The sequence below is a fragment of the Mus musculus genome, chromosome 7 (assembly GCF_000001635.26).
Source record: "Mus musculus strain C57BL/6J chromosome 7, GRCm38.p6 C57BL/6J".
NCBI classification, from domain to species: Eukaryota; Metazoa; Chordata; class Mammalia; order Rodentia; family Muridae; genus Mus; species Mus musculus.
In genome coordinates this window covers 55,204,963-55,229,483 of record NC_000073.6, presented here as the reverse complement: position 1 = coordinate 55,229,483, position 24,521 = coordinate 55,204,963, and the positions used below count along the sequence as shown (strand labels likewise).

Below are 24,521 nucleotides of genomic sequence, written 5' to 3'. Positions count from 1 at the left end.
AGAAGGGTTGACATTGGTATGAACCCATGGAAGAAAAGCTGAAGTTCACCAGTAATTGGAGCAAGGTTGAAAATATTACAGACAACATAAAGTGTCTGGAAGAATTTGAGAAAACGCTGGCTTACTTCCATGTAGCTGCTTTCCTTTCTCCACTTGAATGAATGAACTATTATGTTTGTTGATAATACCACTAAATGTGCATTAATATTACTTTGTGTCCTTTGTCTCATATATTCCTATAACTGGTACATTAATAATTATAATATATTCTGTCTTCATCACTAATCTAATCTATAAATGGTTATACAGACTTCATCTTAGCATTCATCTTCCATTTAATTCATTCACTTTGCAATTGACCCAAATAATAAAAATTTACACAGCTTATTGTCAATGTTAAATCATACATATTCTCCTTCACTGAGAAATTTAAGGTTTTAAAATTTGGAATGATTTGACATGAACCAAGTAAACACATATTAAAGAACAGAATGAAACAGCTGAGTTTAAATTTTATAGATTAATAGTGGAATGCATAATTGTAAATGGTGATTTGTACATAGGCTAAGAAACTTTTGAATTATGTAGAAACTGAAACGGTTGATAAACTCCAAGAGCATGCTTTCAATTTGTCTGAAGACAAGAGGAGACAGAAAAAGTCAAGTGCAATCAGGTTTGTTTACACAACAGAGTAACTTATTTCACTGTCACTTCAGGAGTTGAGTTACTGACTCTCACAATGCTACAAAGGCTAGGTTGTTGAGGTCAATCAATAATCTTCCAGTGATAATATTCTAAATCATATTTCTGCCAAAAAATCAATGCCAGTAAATTTGAAAACATCCACTACCACTCATTTTTATAAATAAACAGAATAAATGGATTCATTGTTCCTTCTCATCCAATAATGTTTGGTATGTACGTTGAAATTGTCCTGTCTCAGCTAATCTTGTTGTGAAGCATCATGGCTTACAATAGAACTTCATACTCTTCATCATCTTTCTATCCTGATAGACTTTTTCTTTCTCAGGTATCTGGTACTTTTGTGAATACTCTGAGCATTGCCAGTAGTTTAAGAAACACTTTGTGACTCCACAATGTTACAAATCACATTTACTATCTGATGATGATTTTTAGTTATGTTTTGCTGTGAAATAATCTAGCTAACTGATAATTTTGTTATGTGGCTGTTGAGAAATTCTATGCAGTGATTAAAATAAATCCTTTAAGCCTTGTGATATGTGGTCTTTTCACAGAAAATTAGTAATCATTCAATTAGTAAACATAAAAGCTATATATTTTTGATATCCTCTCTAGATAGATAGAAGTAAATTCTACTTGCTTTTCTTTTTCAATTTTTTCTTTTTTATTGAATATTTTCTTTATTTACATTTCAAATGTTATCCCCTTTCCTTGTTCCCCTGCATCTGCAAAACCCCATAACCCATCCCCCTCCCCCTCCTTCTATAAAGATGCTACCCCACCCACCCACTCACTTCTGTCTTCCTGCCCTTGAATTCCCCTACACTGGGGCATCAAGCCTTCAACAGGACCAAGGGCCTCTCTTGCCATCGATGCACGACAAAGCCATCCTCTGCTACATATGCTGCTAGAGCCATGGATCCCTCTGTGTGTACTCCTTGGTTAGTGGTTTAGTCATTGGGAGCTCTGGAGGTTCTGGTTGGATTATATTGCTGTTCTTTCTATGGGGTTGCAAACCCCTTCAGCTCCTTCAGTTCTTTCTCTAACTCCACCATTGGGGACTCGGTACTCAGTCCAGTGGTTGGCTGCGAGCATCCACCTCTGTAATTTTAAGGCCCTGGCAGGGCCTCTCAGGAGACAGCTATGTCAGGCTCCTGTCACCGTGCACTTCTTGGCATTCGTGACTGTATATGGAATGGATCCCCAGTTGGGACAGTCTTTGGATAGCCTTCCTTCAGTCTCTGCTCTACATTTTGTCTCCATATTTGCTCCCTTGAGTATTTTATTCCCCCTTCTAAGAAAGACTGGTTCACCCATACTTTGCTCTTCTTTCTTGAGCTTCATGTGGTCTGTAGTTCAGATTGCAGGCATGTAGGATAACAATCCACAGATGTACCTATAGTCTGTACCTATACTCACTGCAGTTTTCTCTCTCAACTGTTGGTTGGTATCATTTCATTACAAAAGATAATATTATCAATAATAAGATAAGAATTTGTGTCAGCTCATTCTACACTGAAAGAGCCTTACTTTCATAGTAATATTAAAAAATTTTAGAAAGTAATTTTGAACATAACAATAAATAAAGAAAACAGAAACATGGTTTTTATTCCATATTCTATGAATTTAATTTCATTTGCTAGTCATGAAAATTTTAATTTGAAGGAAAAGTAATCACCAGACTTTTACTGTTACTGAAATGGTGGTATTCTAAATTCTGAGGAGCATCTTTAAATACCTTGTACTATATAATGAATAAGAAACAACTTAACTCATAAGTAATATTAAAACTTAGTTTGCAATGATTTTTATAATATTTTCCTTTTAGAGATATCTTAACATCATCATCATATCCATATACCATTCAAGTAAAATTCATAATCTATAAATAATGAGCATTTAGCTGTGGCACAAACAAAACAAAAAAAGAGCATTTAATAATAATTCATTTTAAATTACTTATTTAGTGTGTGTGTGTCTATGTGTGTGTGTGTGTGAGAGAGAGAGAGGGAGGGGAGCGTGGGTGTGGAAAGAGAGAGAGAGAGTCAGTGTGTGGTATACGTGCATGTGCAGGAGGGAAGTATGCACACATATTGAGGTCAGGGGGAAGACAGGGACGACCCTATCTCTTAATGAACCTGGAGCTAGGCTGGCACTAGCAATCATCTCATTCCCAATTCCAAAAGGGTGATGTTATAGACACAGATGGCTACAGTTAGTTTTTTGTTTTGTTTTGTTTTTGCTTTTCAAGACAGGGTTTCTCTGTATAGCTCTGGCTGTCGTGGAACTCACTCTGTAGACCAGGCTGGCCTCGAACTCCGAAATCCGCCTGCCTCTGCCTCCCAAGTGCTGGGATTAAAGGTGTGTGCCACCACGCCCAGCTATTGTTAGTTTTTATGTGTTATTTAAGGATTCAAATTCAGGTCATCATGCTTATATAGAAATTCCTCTTAGAACATCTTTCCGACACCTTTTGATTTTACTACACATTCTAATAGCTTCCAAAATGAACTGTGAGATACTGCCCTGTTTATGTATACTTTAAAAATAGATTTTATTAATGTATATTACTTCTACAAAACAAGTTTTCCTTTTCTATTTTCACACATGAACATAATGTATTTTGAGGTTACTCTTCCATATTATGATCTTTTGTTTCCTCACCCTGATATCTTAATATGCCACTATTACTTTCATTGCTCTTTCACTAGATTGGTTTATATACTTATTTTCATAGTAGATTGCTTTTCATTACAGTTTTACAACCACCAAAAGTATAGAATTAGAGACAGAAACTATTTATTTGTAAGTACTTTCACCAAGAATATCACACACTATCTCTTTTTCCATATACTATCTATTATACATTTTTCTATTGGTAAGACATCAGAAGATTCATAGATTTACTCAGGAAAGAGAAATTGCGTGGGATGGAAAACTATGAGAAAGACAATGTATGATCATATAAAAATAATGAATTCTATGCAGTCAGTCAAAGGTAGGTATAAAGAGGAAACTTGTGAGGCTAACCAAAATGTGTCATGGTCATGCCAAACTCATGCTTAGTGATGTATTATTGCATAGCACAACAAGGGATTTATTTGGAAAATATTTAAAAATTGGTAACAGGGAAATAGTCTCCAAGCCTGTAAATTCATGAGGGACAAAGGATTAAATGGTTGTCAGTCCCGGTGATTCCTTAAGAGTGTGGTGCTTATTTGGGGGAGTAAGATTGGGAACATGGAGGCCAAATGATGCAAGACGTATTATCAAGTCCTTTATGCTATCAAAAGATAATTTGTGCAAGAACTTGAAAACCAAAGATGGCTTACACATTTCTTATTTTAGTGGATTTAACCATTCATTTATATGAGTCAAATGTGCCTCCAAATGAAACGTGATTATTAATGTACCCTTTCAAATCACTGCAGTGCTTCACTGCAGTACACTAGCATTCTTGTATATAATGTGTGACTTGAGAAGCCTCTTCAAATGACTTAGGCCAGAGAGGGCAGAAGCCTGGATCTTCTAGTTTGGTGCAAGGCAATTTAGCTAGCTTATTCATCATCAAAATATTGGTGTCAGGTTCAATTCCTGTGTGAGAAGTACTCAAAGTAAAATTCATTATAATTATTACTATAAAATTATTACAATAAAATAAAATGACTTGTGGCTATATCCATGAAGAGCTAGATGTAACTAAAATATATCATTATTATTGAAGAATTTCAGGAAAACCATTTGTAAAATATGAATGCTCACAAGAAGGTATGGTGTTAACATGCCAGAAAAGAGGCATTCACTTTTAAAAGAGTCTGGAATACATTTGTAACCCTTCTGATTGCATTCCCAAGTATCCCTCATCTACTTTATATCCTTTAAATTATGTTGACATATGAGATGAAGTCTTAAACGGTTGTGCGGTGAGTGTGTTTTTAGTTATCTTTACTCTTCTTTCATCTCACCATTTGTGTATTTCTAGAATATTCCTCTTGAGACACACTATGTTTCCAGTATTTCCCTAGATAATTGGCATACAGACTACAGTATACTTGGACATTAAGAAACATATTTTATAAGCAATTTGATTAACTACATAATAGAATCATAAAGAAATTACTTATTTATGCCTGTGAGATAATGGAGACAGGAAACCCTCAATTTACATATGAGCAATTGCAAATAAACCATAATTGCCTCTTTTTACTGATTGTGTTCTCTTAACCTGTTATAAATAGGTCCAGTGGGAAGGGTCATATTTTGCATTGTGCTATCTTGCTATCGCTATATTACATTTATCTAAGTTTTTTTTCTACTACATTCATAAATGCCACAAATTTGAAATTATATGCTTATATTTTATTTTCCAAAACAGGATATTCTACAGTGGCTCAGAAGAGAAATGTTTGCCCTTAGAATATGGCTGCTGTAAGTAATTTCTAAAGTTAGGTAGCTCTAAAATCATTCTGCTTTCATTAAGAGAAGATAAAAACAAGGGCACACATCTCATATGAAAGCCTGTAGCCAGCCCTGCGGGGAGCTCAATAATGTTACCCATGATACCTCAAAACCATGACTGGAAATAAAATCCATATCATGATAAAAAGCAAAGCTGTACTCTTAATAGTCTGCAGAATTTACATCCAATGACAGTGAAATGAGCAAATAAACACGAAAATTCCCTAATCAGGTCTTGTGCAAGAATCTATTTACTTTTGAGCAAATATGAATAATTTTCAGCAAGTTTTTCTTTTTTCTTTCTCATCATTTCTACAGGGGATTATACTTATGGCTTTGCCTCTGCTAGATAAATTCTCAAGCACTATGGTAGATTCAGAGCCTATTTAATATTTTTTCTTTTTCTTTTTGAGTCAAGTTTTCATTAAGTCGACCAGGAAGCCTTTAACTTGTTATATAGTCCTAGCAGATATAGAAATTAAAATCCTCCTGCCCCAGCCTCCCAAGTAACTGAGACAGCAGTTATACAGCACCACTCTAACCTCTAAATTATTTTCTTTTTGTCACACTCTGTTTACAGCTCTTTGAGGGACGTTTCTTCAGAGATTGTCATATAACAATATGTAGTAGAGCAAGTCTGAGGATGGGCGGCTGCCCCATTGGTAAAACTGCAAGCTCAAGAAGGTGAGTCCAATACCCGGCACCCATGGTGGAAGCAGAGAAGAGACTCCTGAGTGTTGTCTTTTGACTTCTGTATTCACTATATAGCACACACACACACATGTACAAGCAGATGCATACTCCAAAATGTATCTGAAACTATAATATTTAGTTAATTCTCATAAGAGATTTTTCTGGGCAAAATAATGTAGTCTCATGTTAATCAGTGAAAAATTAATTCAGAAACCCACCCCTCACAGATCATTAGCATTGCATAGTGCTGTCCCAGGCACAAAAGTTCCTTTTTAGACTATATTTTGAAACACTAGAATACGATATATATTTGATTTGATTCACTATGCTAAATTAGCACATGTGCACCCTGGTTTATTAGGTGCATTGCTTTGTGCTGAGAGCCCTATTCATAAAGAATGATCACATTCTGGGACTAATTGCTCAAGGAGGCTGTGCATTGAGAATCTGGATCAGAACAGTATTTAATTGGTCTGCTCAACTCCAGATTTGATCGCTGGAGTTTGACACTTGGCAGTTAATTTCTAACATCTAATTGCAGATTCTGAAAGCCTTCCTAGTCAGTGTTATAACAGTACAGACATGATGGGTATGGGGTCATGAGACCCAGCCCTGGCAGGCCAGCTGAAAGTAGACATTTTTATTTAGAATTCTGACTACAGGTAGAGTGCCTGTGCTTCAGTGAATGATCCACAGTTATATGCGTATTGGTAGTACTAATTAAAATTGAGATAATTTCTTTTTTAATGAAAGCATGAAGTTAGGAGGGCATGCACTTTTGTGGCATCCAGGGAGAGTTGGAAGGGGTAGAGGGTGTGTATCATCATAATACATTTCATACATGAATATTAAATTTTTAAAAGTTAATGAATTAAAAAGAAGAAAGTGTTAGAAATATTAAGAAAATGAGGAAGTAAAGGAGACATTGTTTTATTTGCACACAATAACAAGCATTTTCTCTGAATCCTATGAGACTTCTGAGAATGACTCATCAATAACGTTCTTTTCTAATTTACTTTAATTTTAGAAGGATTAAATGACTTAGATGCTTTGGTTGCTGGAAAAATCTCTGAAATTTTCAAGATTTGGAAATGGTCAAGATCCATATCTTTCCTTACATTTTTCCTTAACCAAAAATGAATGTTTATGAAGATTTAAGCTTGTACCATTTTTGAGAGAAAACCGTTACACCTGTATCACAAATAAGGTGCTATAAAGGATCCACACTACAATTACTATATATATATTCTACAATATATTACATATACATATTTATTTATATATAATCATCTTTTATGTTACTGTGATCTACAGTCATGTCTTTGAACATTCTTTGCATATTCTCTACCCCCGAGCTATGCCTAGAATCCCAATACACATTTCCATAGCAACATTTTATATCTATATCTGATCTATATCTAATCTATCTCTATCTCTATCTCTATCTCTATATCTATCTATCTATCTATCTATCTATCTATCTATCTATCTATCTATCCATTGAAAGAAAAGGGACAGATCTGGTGGCAGTCATCAAATATTATGACCTCATATGCTCAAAATATATTCTAATAATGATACATTCACATGTCTTATATATCATTGTGATATAATTCATAAAATATGTATATTTATTTCTTCACTTTTGAAGTATTTTTAAGTGTGGATACAGACTGTATTACATATATCTGTAGTATAGAAAGGGGGAAAGTTTAAGATATAATTAACTAGTTAGCTAATAAACTCATCAGGTAGAAAGAAAATGCCTAAAACCTACTCATCTGATAGGGTCAAATTAGAAATCTCTTCTATCAGCAGTGCAATAGGAAAAGGTTCATGTTTCTATGGCAATGAACACTTTCTTAATTCTAGAGTCAATATCTTAATTGTTTTCAGTCTTGACTGTCAGGCAGTTTAAATAATCCTGAACTTGTATTATATCTCAATCTAGAGTGTTGAGAGTCAACACGGCAATTTTGAATATGCAATAATTTGAAAATACAACCCAGTTTGAGAAGTTTGTTCTGTGATAATTGCAGGTGCACTGTACTGATAGTTCTTAAGGATTTCTTTGCCAGAGATTTTTGGCAGCTAGGAAGGTAATAAAAATCCGTGTTCTCTAAGGCTCTAGGCACTAAGCAGTATTCTATTTTTACCCAGATGCCAGGAAACTCCTGATTAGATCCCTGGAGCTTGCTGCCATAAATGACTTTGGTATTTAAACAAAAACTTTCAAAAATTAGCATGCCATCCTCTTGCTTTTATGCAGATCTCACGACTGTAACCTTTACCCATGTAACTATAACAGAAACCAAGACAGTGAGCTGTATTGCAGAAAGGCCAAGATTGACAAAATTATATACTCTGGAATGGAGGAAAAACATGGCTCCCTTTAAGGCAATTTCAGCATTTTCTTTGTCTAGTGTATTTGTATTTTGGTTTATAGCATTGTTATGGTGACCCCTGATGATAAACACATTTTCTTATTTTTGCTTCTCTTTCATGCTAAAGGTAAAAATCACACTTCTGTGGGTTGCACATTGTGTCCTCATTTGGGGAGAGTTGACAAATGGCATGGCTATGCTGAGCAATCTCTGATACCTCACTAAGAACATTGTTGTTTAAATAAATTGTTAAATAAATTACATTTTTATTAATGCGTATGTTTCTCTTAGAGTGCATGTCACGTGTGTGAGGATAGCATTAGTGGTATAAGATCCCTTGGAGTAAAAAGTGCTTGTGAGCCACCTGAATGGATTTTGGAAACTGAATTCACATCCCCTGCAAAAGCAGTGCATGGTCTTAGTTGCTGAAACCTCTTCCAGCCCTAAATACTTTCTTTCACAGTTTTCATAGTGGAATTTCAGATTCCTGGTCTTATGTTCTTTTATTTCTTGTTTTCACTGCCCATTTTCCCAGGGATCCATATAATAAATGATAAATTTTTCTCCCTGTAGTTCCATAACAGATTTACAAGGTTGGTGGTGATTTTACCCTCATCTTTTGGATAAGAAGATACAGAATTTTTTTAAAAAAGAAGTGAAGTAATTTGAAAACATTAACTAGAAAGTAACAAAATTGAGTATTAACAGACCTGATTAATAAATCATAGATGTTTATTTCTCCATTATGGAATCCTACACACCAAATGAACAGACGGCTGAATGGATTAAAGGGCTTTCATTGCAAGCATGATGACTTGAGTTTGAATTCTGAGCAAGCCAGGCATAGCTGTATGTATATAGTCCTCTAGTCGCACTGGGAAACAGAAACAGGTGCATTCTGGGATCTGTTTCAGGTCCATAAGTTGGGAAGCAACAAAGAAAAATATTGCATTCTCCTCTAGCCTACAGAGATGAAAAGCCTGTATATTCAAAGGCATATATCACACCATATACACCATATACATGCAAACACACACACATGTACATATGCACACACACACATCATACAGATACACATTCATGCACACATAAACACAGAACCCACCAGTGTATTACTGCTGGATTAATATAATTACATGTAAAATGGTAGAACTTTGGGTAATATGTTTCCTGCTCTTTTTTCCTTACATTTTGATATTTTTAAGTGGTATACAGCCATGTTTAATGTTTTATATAAAAAGCTATGATTAATTAAAATTATTTGAGTAATATACAAAATTATCTTTTTTATTTAGTTGTTAATTTTATAATTATCTTACTTTCACAGCATATTTCTATGTGTTTAGTCCTGTCATATAAGTAGTAGGGGAGAGTAAAATCAATGTACTTATATAAAGTTCACATATCATATATGTTGTCAATAATGCAATATTAATATTTCAAATGTACTACCTACACAGACATGCACACACTTATAAACACATGAATACACATTCTTAAAGCATAATCTTGTATTCTACCTCTGTGGTTTAGGAAAATTCTGATTTATGGTGTCTACCAATTTTAATAGTGTAAATGGTATGATCTTCAGTCTATCCCAGAGCTATCACTAACAAAGTACTATAGGGTATATATATTTTCCTACATATATTAAAAAGACAATATTACAGAAATATATATATATCTATGCTATTTAGTAGCTTTTGTTAGAATATTGACTTTAATAAAACTTATTTTATTGTGAGTATATAATTAGTAGTTAATCAGAGCCATTATTACTACTGATAAGTATAAAATTCACAGATTCCACATTCATTCTCCCACTTATTTATAAACCAGTCCCAGCAGACCACTGGAGCATTCCACATTCTAATGTCCACACTGACACATATTTTCATTTTTCATTGTTAAGACCAGCATAGGAAAACCCTGCTTCTAAGCAATGATGACCCCAGCAAAAGAGAAGGGTAAGGAATATAAATTCACCATCAAGAGTCTATCTCTGACCTTGGTTCTAAAATCGGGCTTGCATCATTTTCACATGTATGTCCTGCGAGTCCCTTGCCATTTCCCTCTCATTGGGTAACTTCAAATTTTTCCAACTTTAAACTTTCCTTTATGTTGATGTCATGAAATCCTACTTGTAAATTCAGATGTTTTCTCTTTTTTTTTTTCAGATTAAAACATGACATCACTGAACACAGTTGCACACTGAGTTTCTGAAAATTACTCCGAAGTTAGCATATGGAAAACATGCCAATTGTCTTTCTTTTCAAAACCTTTCATGCTGTTCATGTCATCTATGTACGCAAACTTGGAGTGACACCTTGGTTTCCTTCTTCTCTGTACTTCTTCCTCTGGAATGAAGGCATCACACAGGCTGTATACCTCAGTACACATTTAATCATGAATTTACACTAGTTCTCCCCATCAGCACAGTGGAATCCAATTTCTTTTATTCTTTTTCCCTTCCTTCTTTTCTTCCTTCCTTCCTTCCTTCCTTCCTTCCTTCCTTCCTTCCTTCCTCCCTCCCTCCCTCCCTCCCTTTCTCTCTCTCTCTCTCTCTCTCTCTCTCTCTCTCTCTCTCTCTTTCTCTCTCTCTCTCTCTCTCTCTTTCTTTCTTTCTTCCTCTCTTTCTTTCTTTCTTTTTTCACTGTAGTAGTCAAGCTGCCATTTAGTGTTACATGACTAAAGAAACCAGCTTCAATGGTTTGCTTTTTTTCCCCCTCATCTCTAGTTGTATTCAGTTTGTACAAAATGGAAATGGTATTTCCTAGTTTATACTTTTGCAGTTACTTTTCTATTAAAACACAATTATCTATAAAATAAATGCTTTAACAAAGACATGACAGATACATGCTCTTAGACAAATATAAAACCAATAGTATACTTAATCTTTGTCTCTCATCAAAGCTATTTAGACCATGGAATCCTAAACACTAATGTTAAATTTAAAAATTAATATCAGAGAAGACTTGGTCATCTACATTGTACAGATCCACATAACTTCAAACGTTACTCAAAGAGTCCTGAACACTGATATGCATTTACAGTTTAGTGCAACATTCAATGAGACATATTTTCCAGAAATATGCAAGTAAGAAAATGAATACACAGTAAACCCTATTTCAAGTTAATTTTTTTGAAAACATCATGTCAGGTAGATCAAGATGATAAGCTCAGTCACCTTATTGAGGACAAGGCGGACAGCACATACTTCTGTAACTGAGGCATGACTCCTCAGCTGTCACAGCAGTGGTAACATAAAAATATCTTCCTGAGAAGATTAAAAAGTATGTACTGAAGTCAGGGAGAAAGAGGGTAAGTACTACATGTACTCAGGAGCAACACAGGAAGAAGAGCCATTGTAGAGCAGTTGTGAGCTATGGGAACTTCAGCTTATATAAGCATGAGCTGCAGGACTGGTGGCTCATATAGTAGGCATCTAAAGGAGCCAAGAAAATGAGTGCAAAAATGAGGAGAAAGCATATAAATTATTTTATATTTTCTCCAATAAACTTATAATTCAGTAGCAGTGTCAAGAACATTTGGCTTCAAAATACGTAAACATACACTTATATATCACATGTATACAATGTATGCACCACACATACATACACCACATACATGCAAACACACACACACACAAACACTTGGATAGACAGAGAAAGCTTATGTCATGAACCCCTTAGAAAGAATAAAGCAGCATCGCATGTTACTACTTAAGTCATTTTTTTTTTTTTGTATTTCTCAAAAAGTAGCTTCAAAATGGTTGTTTTAGATATGTTTCACAAATTTCCCGAAAAGCCATACAAAATCCCACTGAGGAAGATTTTGAATGCTGAGGGCAAATTCAGGAAGAAAACCTCATCTATAATAGTTTCAAGAGAAAACTAAAACAGCAAGACATAGACATAACTACGGGGAAAGAACTCTAAAATGGAATATGTGCAACACTGAAGAAAGAATTAAAGAGGGCACTGGAGGAGGTAGAGCACTCCCATGGACAAGGATCAGCAGAACTAATATTCTTTCAATGGCTGTGTTACTGAAGTGAAAGTGATCTATGGTTGGGTGTAAATGTGATGAAAACTATAATGACAATTTCTCAGAACTATGGTGACACCCTTAAGCTAATACAGAAGTACATATTATTCCAAATGGCCTGAACAATACTGAACAAAGGAGAAATACTGGAGCTAAAATAAGACTATACAAACTGTTCTACAAAGCCATAGTATCAGAATCAACACCATACTAGCATCAAAAACAAATAAGAAGTATTGAAAAGAAGAGAGGACCCCAGAATAAGCTCATACAATGAAAGTCAGATTGCTTTCAATAAAGATATTGTGGCAGTTTGAATCTACCTGCTCCAAGAAATGGCACTATTAGGAGGTGTGGCAATGTTTGAATGAGTGTGGCCTTGTTAGAGAATGTGTGTCACTGTGGGGGTAGGCTTTGAGGTCCTATGATCAAGCTCCATCCAGTGTGGAATTAAGAGTCTGCTCCTGGTTACCTGTAGCAGCCAGTCTCCTCTTGGTTGCCTTAGGATCAAGATGTAGAACTCTTGATTCCTCCAGCACCATGTCTGCTTGCATGCTGCTATGCTTCCTGCTATGATGAGATTGGACTGAACCTGTAAAATTGTAAGCCAGCCCCAGGTAAATGTTGCCCTAAGAGTTGTCTTGGTCATGGTGTTTCTTCACAGCAATGCAAATCCTAACAATAACAGATATCAAAAGCATATGTCAGAGAAAGCCTTTTCAAAGCATGTGTTGAGCAAATTGGATATTAAAATGCATAAGAATGGAATTAGATTCCTATCTCTCACCACATTCAAAGCTATTCAATGGAGCAATGAGACTATTGTAAGACCTAATGCTTTGAAACTGCATTGGGAGACATTTCAAGACAGATTCATGAATAAAGACTGACTGATAGGACCCCAAACAGTGCAGAGAAATGAAGCTAATAACTGACACATGAGACTGCATGAAATGGAAGTGTTTCTGTTCAGCAAAGTAAACAATTAGCAGAGTGATGAGACAGCAGACAGAATTAGAGAAATCCTGGATAAATACTTACTTAACAAGGAATTAAACTCTAAAATATACAATGAAATCAGCAAATTAATGCTCAAAAATAAACAGGCAAATGAATCATATAGTTCTCAAAAAAAAAAAAAAAAGAGATAAACATTCAAAACTGACAGAGTCCATCCCAGTCAGAATGATATAACCCAGATATCAAACAACCAACACTGGCAAGAATATGAAAAAAGAACCTTTATTCTTTGCTAGTGGGGATTTTAAAATGTGGAGTTAATATATGTATATAGGAATGAAAATTCCTCATAAAGTATACACCCAATGTATTCTGCTTCCAAATACCGAGATGCAAACATAGTATCTGCATACCATAGAGATGTTCACATGGTGTCTGCATGCTATAGAGATGCACACCCAGTATCTACATACTGTAGAGATGCACACAGAGTATTTGCCCACTGTAGAGATGCACACACAGTATCTGGATACTATAGGGATGCACACACATTATCTGAATACTACAGCGTTCCATACATAGTATCTGCAAATTGTAGAGGTGCACACACAGTATCTGGATACTATAGAGATACAATGTCTGCATACTGTAAAGATGTCCACACAAAATATATGTACTTCAGAGATATGTGCACATCATATCCATTGTAACAATAATAATAGGATATGAAATTAATTTTAATGTCAATAAGCAGATGAACATCAAAAGAAAATATGGTACCTAAACACAACTAGGGTAACTAGACCACAGAAAACAAGTTTATGTAATCTTCAGAATAATGTGTAAAGCTGGAACTCATTGTGTTAACAAAATAAGCCAGACCCAGGAAGAAAAATGAAATTATTTTTTTCTTTCAAATATTAGGTAGATGACAGTGGAGTGCTAGATGAAAGATAGAGACTGAATAGACAGATAGACAGATGACTTCTAGATTACAGATTGGTGATGAGAGATGCTAGATAGATAGCTAGATAAATAATATAGATATATAGATACTTTTGTAAGTATAGAGAGAAATGGGAAAAGGTTATCTGGAGAAGGATGAATGACAGGAAGAGGGAACTACAAAGGAGGGTTATGATGTGTGATTATTTAACAATGTACAAATCTTACATGTATATAAAGATATCATTTTGTACATTATTTTTCAAAGTTAAAATTAAATGAAAAATAGATCTAATTGATGAAAATCAATGCAGTAGCATGGGAGACAGAACTCTTACGTGGTCACATTACTATAGCTATCCCAGATCCAAAGAGTCAGAGTAGGGTGACTAATAGGCAACTTTCTGTCAGGCACACCACTTCATGGGCTACAAGGATCTTTATTTAATGGCTAATGAGTTAAGTGTGCTAATTTAAAATTTATATATGGGCCAAGACTTTAAATTCAGCTCTCAATAGAAAGAAACTGGCAGATCTTTGTCAATTCAAGGTCAACTTGGTTTATGTAGAGTGTTTTAAGCTAGCCAGGTGCAGATTGTGACACCCTGTCTCAAACAGAGAAACAAGCAAGCAAACAAACAAGCAAATAAACAGACAATGTTTGGGCTGAGACTGTAGCGTCATGGGAAATTATTTGCCTAGGTTGTGCAAAGCCCTGTGTTCAATCTCTACCTCCATACACAAAGCATGTTATTTTTCTTTTATATAGAAAAAGTCTCTCATGACTTATGCGTTTGATTTTCTTGTATATACTACACCATGTTATACGATTCAGGGCTTAGAACAATATTGTCTGCTAGGTGCCTGAAAAGAGATTATGCCCCGAGCACACATAAAACACAATTTCTGCCACTATTAAGAAGAAGAAGAACATAGACAAAACATAAACATTAGAAAAGCTTTTAATGTTAATCTCTAAAATACAATACTGCATATTACATTAGCCTAGATTTATTGAAATTCATCTTAAACAATTGGATTTTTTTTATTATTGGTTTTTGAAAAATAAGCAATCTACAAACTGCTTGCTTAAATCCTTCCAGCTCTTTTCAGTGTTAAACTAAGACAGATAATAAGTATTTATTAATTTCAATGACAGGACATATATTAAATCCTCGAAAATCAATAAAAGCCACCCTTAGTAATTTCCTCCATATATTTAAGGTCTTAAAGAACCCAGATCTATAATTCATTGAAGCAATTTTATCTCGTTTGAGTTAGAGACAAAAGTCACATGATCACAGAATTGAGGGCATACTTTGCTGGAAGTCATCAGTTCTAGATGAGGGTTTTGTTCCTGTCCCCTGTGTACAACTAGTGAAACCAGGCCATGGCTTACCCTCTACTATGAGGTTTTGTGGGGAGTGTGCATTCAGTAATTTCAAGAAACTTGCTGAGTACCTTCTTTGATGAACACAAAACAGTACAGTTTCATGTGCTTGTATCATTTGTGATATAAATAATCAAATATTTTAAACCTAGAATGTTCAAGAGAAGGACAGAAAAATGTATGGAAAACATTTTCTTTAAAATTATGAGTATCTTCCAACACATAATCAGGGCAAGGGTGATAAGAGGAAACAGTAGAAATACAGTTTCATGAATTTTTTTTTTACAGTATGGTATGTTAATATATCAAGAGATCACATAAAATAAATCCCTTATGCTCACAATTGTAAGTAACAATGCTGGAATCAGAAGAGTAAGAAATGCACAAGAATTAAGCTCATGTGTAGCACAGAGACCACCTTTGCACTCCTCTTTTGCCAGTGTTTTTAGCCCTTACCTGTGCAGGTTAGATTTTTAAGTCAGGCTGCTCTGCACAATAGACATCCTATTAGTGATAAACTAACCAGGGAGGCTGTTCCTTCAGCAGCATGCACTGAAACAAAACTCCTCTCTCCAACAGCTCCTACAGTTTGTCTGTGTTTATTGACACACAGAGCCCAACAGCAGGTTTCTGTAGAGAATGAACGGAAGTGAGGTAGAAGCCCCAGAGTCTCCTCTGAGAGTCAGGCATTATGGGATTTGATGAGACAACTTACAGATCAGTTGCTCTGAAATAGGGAGGCACATCAAAATTCCTCTTAAAAAGTGAGTAGAAGCCAACACAAAATTATCTAATTGAAAAGCTATGTGGTGAGTTTCAGTGTGTGTGTGTATGTGTGTGTGTGTGTGTGTGTGAATATCTTTGCATACTGTGAAATGATTCTCGAGGGCTGAATGTTATATACTTAACTTTAACATGTATGAGGAATGTTGCTTATATTTCCAAAGAAAAGTTCATATCTGTGTTGAGAATGTAATAAAAGTCTTTTTTATAAAACACTTAAAATTAATTGTTTTTATATCCTTTTGGTTGTTGTTGTTGTAGTAATGTCAACAGTGACAATTTCCCACTTACAATATAAGGTCTTCAATAATGAAACATTGCTTTCTGCCAGGCTTCTCTGGGACTGCAGCCTAAGCTCTGCTGGGAGCTGCCTGATGAGTCGGTGAATTTGGTGTCCTACTTGGGTCCAGTGTGGTAGGTACACATAGAGGTTATGCTTTTTTTTTTAATTAGATATTTTCTTCATTTACATTTCAAATGCTATCCCCAAAGCCCCCATACCCTCCCCCAACCCTGCTCCTCAACCCACTCACTCCTGCTTCCTCGCCCTGGCATTCCCCTGTACTGGGGCATATGATCTTCACAATACCAAGGGCCTCTCCTCTCATTGATGGTCGACTAGGCCATCCTCTGCTACATATGCAACTAGAGACACAGCTCTGGGGGTTACTGGTTAGTTCATATTGTTGTTCCTTGTATAGGGTTGCAGACCACTTTAGCTCCTTGGTTACTTTCTCTAGCTCCTTCATTTATCTTTAAGACAATGCTTTATTAGTCATTACTGGTAACACATGGAGAAGAAGTACTATTGTTGGTAGCCCTGGGGCTAATTATATTTGATGTTAATACTGTTCTCCTTTGAGTGATTGTGAACAAGGAATGAGTCAGCACTCAGGTGATTTTCCTATAAACCTGATTCCCACCTTAATTTGTAAAATAAAGGAGAGCTGATGATTGGGCAGATAAAAGGGAAGGTAGAGCAGAAGGAGAGAGAGAAGGAGAAAATGGAAGATGGAGAGGACGCAGAGGAGGAGGAAGAAGGAGAAAATCAGAGCAGAAAAGCACATGGCCTAGAGAAACTGCAAGTTTTAAGGGGTCTCACAAGCGGTAGAAGATGGTAGTATAGTGCTAGATCTGCCCAATCTAGGCACAAAAGCATGTAATCATATTAATTGTGTTGTGTTTTCATTTGCAGGGGCATATTTGGGTTGGAGAGATTTACTGCAACAAAGTACCTTGCTTTTAGTCCTGGCTTCTGGAATCCTGGAAGCAACAGTCCTGGGTGGATGTAACATCTGGGTTGGATTTGATGGCATGAGACTCAAAGGAGGAGGCTGATCACGGAAAACTGATGACAAGCAGAGTTGTACGGTCTCTTTCATTGCTTTCATCTGTGATTCCTGAAAGAGAGGGAAGGATTGACATTTTAACCTGTGGTTCTTATTACCACATTTCCCACATTGGTCTTAGCCTACACTCACTCCATTCGACTACAGACAGGTTTTCAAATGAAGTTTCTTGTCCTGGTTCAATGTAGTGTCTTCACTTGGTTCTATACTTGAATACCTTGTGCACAGCTGGGGTCACAGTGATGGATGGAGAGACTAGGATGAGGGAATGGGACACTGGGAAACAGGCCTTAAGCAGAAATAGTATGGATACCAAGCTATGGGTTTCTTGCTTCTATAGATCTGATCATGTTGTCTAGAAGCCATTACAACTAGTTTGCAAGTTGATTCAGAACAGTTTGAAACTTCAGGCCAGATAATTATAGGAAACTTAGCAAAATATGGTAGGTGACTCTAATGGGGCTATGGAAGACTAGTACCCCAGAAGAAATGAAGCTCAAGAGGCCTCAGAGGGCAGTGTCAGATACTGGTAGAGAGGCCACAGATGCTGCATCCTGGCAAATACTCTGGCTGTGTTCTGCTTCCATAATGAAATGTTTATGTGGATGAATTAAAAAGCAATGGACTAACTGGTTTGATGGAGAACAATTCAAGAGATAACTATCAGGCTGTGAGAGGTTATTTGTCCATTGTTCTTAGTGAGGTTTATCACATATCTTCAAAGCAGAAAATGCAGCAGAAGGATGTGACATGTAAGTAGTTCAGTGACAAATCTATGCAGGTTTGGTTAAAGTGGTAGGCATGGGACAGGTACCAATAAACTGCATATACCTTCTCAAGAGATTGGCACTATTAAGGTGAAACTACACACTCTGCATGGGGACAATAGGAAGGGATATTTAGGCTAGGTTTTCACTCCTAGAAGGTTCTAGGGGAAACAGTGCAACATGTGAAAATAGAATGCCTAAGCACAGGGAACTTCAAAGGAATCTATAGTGGTCTTAGGGCTGGAGGGATTAAAGAGTATTCTCAGTGGGTTAATAAATCTCTAAGTCAGAGGAATAACTCAATTCAGATGCTAAAAGTAATAAAGAATGAAACCATGAAGTCATGGTTTCAAATGACACACACAAACCCTCTAACCATTCAAGAAGAAGAAGAGAATGATCTGTACACTTTGCTTCAAGCTGTCTTTAAGGTCTTTCCTCCTGGCTTTCATTCTTGGGACTACAGACTGCGCTAGGACCACTTGTCTTACACTTTGGTATAATTATTTGTTGACAGTCTAGATGGATCCTACCAGAGACCATGGTCTGACATTTGTTATCAGAATTAGTGTCATTCTCTTTCTAACCCTCTCTCCTCAAGAAAGAGCCTCTGACTGAACAAGTCTGTTTCTGATGCTGTCAGTGTTGTGTCTGCACAGGGCCTGGGGCAACAATGACCTGACCGCACAACCCATTACGTCATCATCATCATCATCCTTCCACTGTACAGAACTATTTACTTTGAAGCTTACTATAACAGGATGCCCCTAACTGGAGTGTGAGATAACATATGTTGCATGCTTTCCTCTGTATCTATTTCCCCTGGATCTAGAAGAAAACTATCCTCTTCTCGTGTAAGTCTTGGTTTATCAGTTCCTTCCCAACCACTTCTTCCATTTGTTGTACCCTCCACTCTTGAAGTTAGGAATTTTGTAGCTAAAATGCCCATTTTTCAATATACTTCAGTGGTAGCTGGATAAATAATACATCTTCTGAAAACTCTGAATTGATTCATAGATGTTGAGGGGTTTTGGTTTGTTTATTTTGGTATAATAAACTAACACTTCATTCATTAGAAAGATCAGTGAGGACAACGTTGGAATGTGAAGATGTTCTTACAGTATAGTTAAAGTTATGTGAACATGAGACACAGGATATTTAAAAGGTAAAAGGTGAGTAAAAAATGTCTTTTATAAATGTGAAAGAGTAGGGAGGAACAATTCTTTTAAACTGTAGTTTTTGTCCATTGTAGATTGATATAGCCTTTCCATCTGGATTTAGAGCTTTGGTTTTTAAACTTTTATTTGTATCTTGTTTGATATTTCTTAAAATCAATCCCTAATAATGGGAAATGCTTTTTTATAGTTCTACATACCAAAAAAGAGGTGACAGAATATTAAAGGTTAAAGACAAAATTCTCTTCACAAAAAAGCAATCTAACCTTATTCACTAGTAACACTAATGGATAAGCTTTCTGAGTTTTTCCATGTGACAGGCAATATTCCCATCAATTTAGTTTTTATGCATATAACTCTCAAATCACCTTTAAAAATTTAAGTGCTGTGGCTGACCTCTAAGAAGCATAGCCCTGGGAAGGTCTGAACACAGCCATTCAACAAAAGTGATTACTTAAACACAGGGGTACTTTCCCTGGAGACTTTCAGCTCTCAGACTCCCAGACTAATAGAGGCTATGGCAGGATATGGGCTCACTGCACAAGGGTGCACATGAGAGTGATGAATAATGGGACAAGGGCACAGAACTAAAGGGGAAGGAAACAGTCTGCAGAAGCCCTGAGTTCTGTGACATAAGCCCATTTCTAAACAATACAACGTTTTATGATTTTGAGATTTGGTGCTATCCATAAATACTTGCAATTTCCAGACTCATTTTCTATTATTATTCTATTACTTCATGGATCAGAAAGTCTCATTTTCTGATTGGTTCATTATATTTTATATGGGAACAAAGATCATGTCTCATATACTTTCTGATTCCTATAGTGCTCAACATAATAGCATTTCACAAAAGCTATTTGAAAACTATATAACCACTGATAAATTAAATAATTATCTAGCATTCAATCAGGGAGAACATATAAGGAAAATATAATTCAATGGCCATAAATGATAACATCTTAGAAGTTGGGGACTGCCTCAGGAACTTGAGGACTTAGGGTCTTATTGGGATATAATGCTTTTTTTTTTCCAGAAAAAGTGGCAGCTGAGACATTTAATAGTTTCTTAGTGTGAATTGAATATTCTTCTTGGTTTTTTTCTTTCAACCAGATCTACACAATTTCTATGTCTTTTGTAAAAAGTGGCAGAGTGTGTGCTGTGTGAGATGAGGTGAATTGTCACTGGAAAATGATAAATTAAATTTTTATAAAACTAATTTTGGTAAAATGAATTATGCCTGACCTACTCCATAGAATGAAAGCCATCCTACCCTGAATTATCAAATGTTAATAATGTGAATAAATGAATAAATAGCCATTCCAAAAAAACTAAGGTTTAGTAGATCTCTACTTACTTATTTAAATATTAATTTGTTTCAGAGCTCCAAATCTTACAAAGGAATGCCATTAACAATCAGGATATTCCCTTTCTAATTTCTCTGTTATGAAAGAGTCTACATAATGTTTGAGATGTCACATATGACAGCTGTGAATATGTGTGGATCATAACAAAGTGGAGAAATGTGCTAATGAGAGATAGAGTCATATCCCTAAACAGCAGCATTTAGACTGGTCTTCAGACCTACCACACAGTGTAGGTATAGTGTCAAAATATGCACACAGTATTAAGTTTCCTAAAGTATGAAATCTGAAGATCTCCAAAGGGAACCAGTCCTACATGGTCTCATTCCTGCCTGTTCCACAACAAAACACAGTTCAAATTGGGTAATTAGAAGGCAATTTCTTTTTTTGTACAAATCCTCTGAGTTGATATCTTGAATTATTGAAATATAAGTCCACAAATGCAATGTTTTTTCTTGTTCAATATTATTGACAGCATGATCACTAAATAGTGATCATAGCATAGAAAGTTCTTTTTTTTTCCATTTTTTATTAGGTATTTAGCTCATTTACATTTCCAATGCTATACCAAAAGTCCCCCATACCCACCCTCCCCCACTCCCCTACCCACCCACTCCCCCTTTTTGGCCCTGGCGTTCCCCTGTGCTGGGGCATATAAAGTTTGTGTGTCCAATGGGCCAGCTTAGAGAGTTCTTAACAGAGGGTGGAACACTTTAAGTTTAACCAAGATGATTTTGAGAATCACAGGGCTATGGAGAAAATAATTTAAGTATGAAGTTAGCAGGAATCTGAATTGAATGTGCAAAGGCATGTTAATAACTTCTTAATTCAACTGTAGTGTGTATAAATTACACACAGATAGACAAATATTTATAAAACAAAGGCAACATGTACCTAAGGTCTATATCTACATATATACTACATGCATAACTTACATGCAATGTGTATATATACAGACTATTTCTCTATATCTATTCAATAAGTGGAGGGTGAAATGTAAGGTATGTTCAAGTGTTCTTTGCAACCATCTACCGTATATTTTTTAGAAAACAATTACATCCAAAATTTTGATATTTATTATTTTACTTAACCTATTGCCATAAATACTTTAAATATATTTTACATGTCTAGGAAATTACAACTTATAGACAAAATCTATTTTATTAGTAATTTTTATGTTTGGTCTAGTATTCCAAAATATGACTATACAGTATATATGAAGTCCTATATTGTCTCTTATTGACATAATTATTGCCACATGTAATATTCTTGGGCACGTTTCCAAGTTCTCTAATGTGATGAGCAGTTCTAGGGCATAGGCATTTAAAACACATTTTGACAATCTGATGTCAGTGGTTACTTCCATTCTCTTTGTACTCATTCATCCAGAGTACAAAGAGAATGTAACACACAAGTAACATGAATTTCACATTAAGTAAGTTTACCCATGGTGTTATGGAATAAATGAATCGGTGAGATAAAAGAAAAATGAAGCCATAAATTCACAGTGTTCATTCACTTTAGTGAGGCAGAAAAAAAAAATGAGGAGAACTTGGAGTCCAAGGATGATGTGGGGCATTTGGGAGTTCTATACACAGCTTTTGGGAAGAAGGTCTAAAAATTTCAGTGGATAATCACAGGTAGCAGTAAGCATACCCTGTGTTACTGAAACCAACGTTGCAATGGCTCCTGGATGTGGACTTACCCTGTCAAGAGCTGCTTTCTCAAGTTCATTTTTGGCTACAGCTAGCTTTTGTTCCAGTTCAGTGAGTTGTTGGGCCTGTAACAGAAAAGAAAGGCAGAGCATTTCAATAAATGCTGTAACCTCTACACATTTGTACTTCTGTGCAAAAGAATAAAAGAAAGAGAATATAGCCTCTAAGTTTAATTTTCGTATTAAAAATACAAAGTCACACAGTCTTTGATATATATGCAAAAACAGCATGATATGAATAAATAAGGACTTGAGTCTCAAGGGTTAGAATACCTGTGTAAAGACTAACTCAAAACTTTATTTGTAAATTTGTAAGTCTTCTCATTAGGGATGTTTCTAACTCTGAGGGACTGAATCTCTATGACTTGCTGTGTTGATGCTTGAATGTCCATTTGACTTTTAATTTTTCATTTGGTAATAGAGCAACTGAGAATAGAATTAGGTTTAAATAAAGCACACTCTCTCTGTCTTTTTATAAAATATAAATATCACACGAACACTCCATGTAAAACTACAATCTCCAAATCACCAGGACAGAAAATGTACTCTCTCAAAACCAAGCCAAGGAGAACCTGAAAATGGACACTTTAGCCTGAAGAGATATACAGGCATGTTTCACATGAGCTCTCAGTCTACAACATTTTGTTGTGGTATTCCAGTAAGATTAATACCGCAATACTTGGTCTTCCTCTCTTCAATTTATCCTAACTCATCTTTTCATTTCTTCAAATGTTGTAACAGGACTCTTCAGTAAAAGTAAGGGTAACTTCTTATTTGAAAGATGTATATTAAAAAAAAAAAACCAACCACCAAACAAACAAACAAACAAACAAGAAGACCTGGTAAGTGGAACATGTCTGTCTCTGACTTTTTGCCTGCTCTTGGGACTCTTTTCTTCCTATTAAGTTGCCCTGTCCAGCCTCAATTTGAGGGCTTTTGCCCTGTCTTATTGTATCTTGTTTTGTTGTGTTTGGGTAATGTGTCTTGGGTGCTTAATCTTTTATGAAGGGAAAAGGAGGGAATGGGAGAGATCTTGGAGAGAGGAAGTGGGGGGATCTGGGAGGAATGGATGGAGGAGAAATTGTGGTCAGGTTGTATTGTATAAGAGAAGAGTCTATTTCTAATGAAAAGAAAGATGCATATTCTAATCTTGCCTTATCTATAAAAACTCTTTTAACCAAGGCAACAACATTTTTTTTGTCATAAATTGTCACTGAATTAGGAACATGAAGCTTGGAGACATTTATTACCAACAGATACATGGTATTTGTACGACTTTGGTTTATGATTCCCTGAGTGTATTCCTTCCATTTTGTTGTGGTTTATATTAAGTACAAGAAAACTTAAATGTTTTCTTTCAATTTGTGTTAGGAATGCTGCCCTCTTATTTCCTATTGGAATTGATTCGATCATATCCTTATACAAACAGTAGCAACTTTGTAACACACACTAAACATAGATTGTGTGTACTGACTATATAATGAAGAAAAAAAGTCAACAACAAAATCCTTCCTGTCTGTACTTGTATCATGTGAATTAGCGACATCCATTACTAAGACAATAAAGTTAAAACACAAAGAATATAGGTATCTATATTAATCACTGTCCCTGAGATGGAGAAATGGCTTATTAGTGGTGAAAACTTAATTTTTTTTTTAGAGGTCTGAGGTTCAGTTCCCCTTTACCACATAAGCTTGTTCACAACAGCTTGTGCCTTTAGCTCCACAAGCCCCAATAGCTATTCCTGGTCTCAACAGAAACATGCACATATCCATATAAATGTACACACA

At 35.6% G+C, this 24,521-nt stretch overlaps 1 protein-coding gene across 2 annotated transcripts in view; it reads right to left on the bottom strand.

Moving 5' to 3' along the window:
* The window catches only part of Luzp2 (leucine zipper protein 2), a 433,644-nt gene that overhangs the window by 39,405 nt on the left and 369,718 nt on the right, over positions 1–24,521 (bottom strand). For both annotated transcript variants that reach the window (NM_178705.5, XM_006540826.4), the window contains exons 8-9: positions 22,723–22,797; positions 17,598–17,762 (exon numbers count right to left, since the gene is read on the bottom strand). In NM_178705.5, the coding sequence (NP_848820.4) occupies positions 17,598–17,762; positions 22,723–22,797 (240 nt within the window). The remainder of the gene's footprint in view (positions 1–17,597; positions 17,763–22,722; positions 22,798–24,521) is intronic.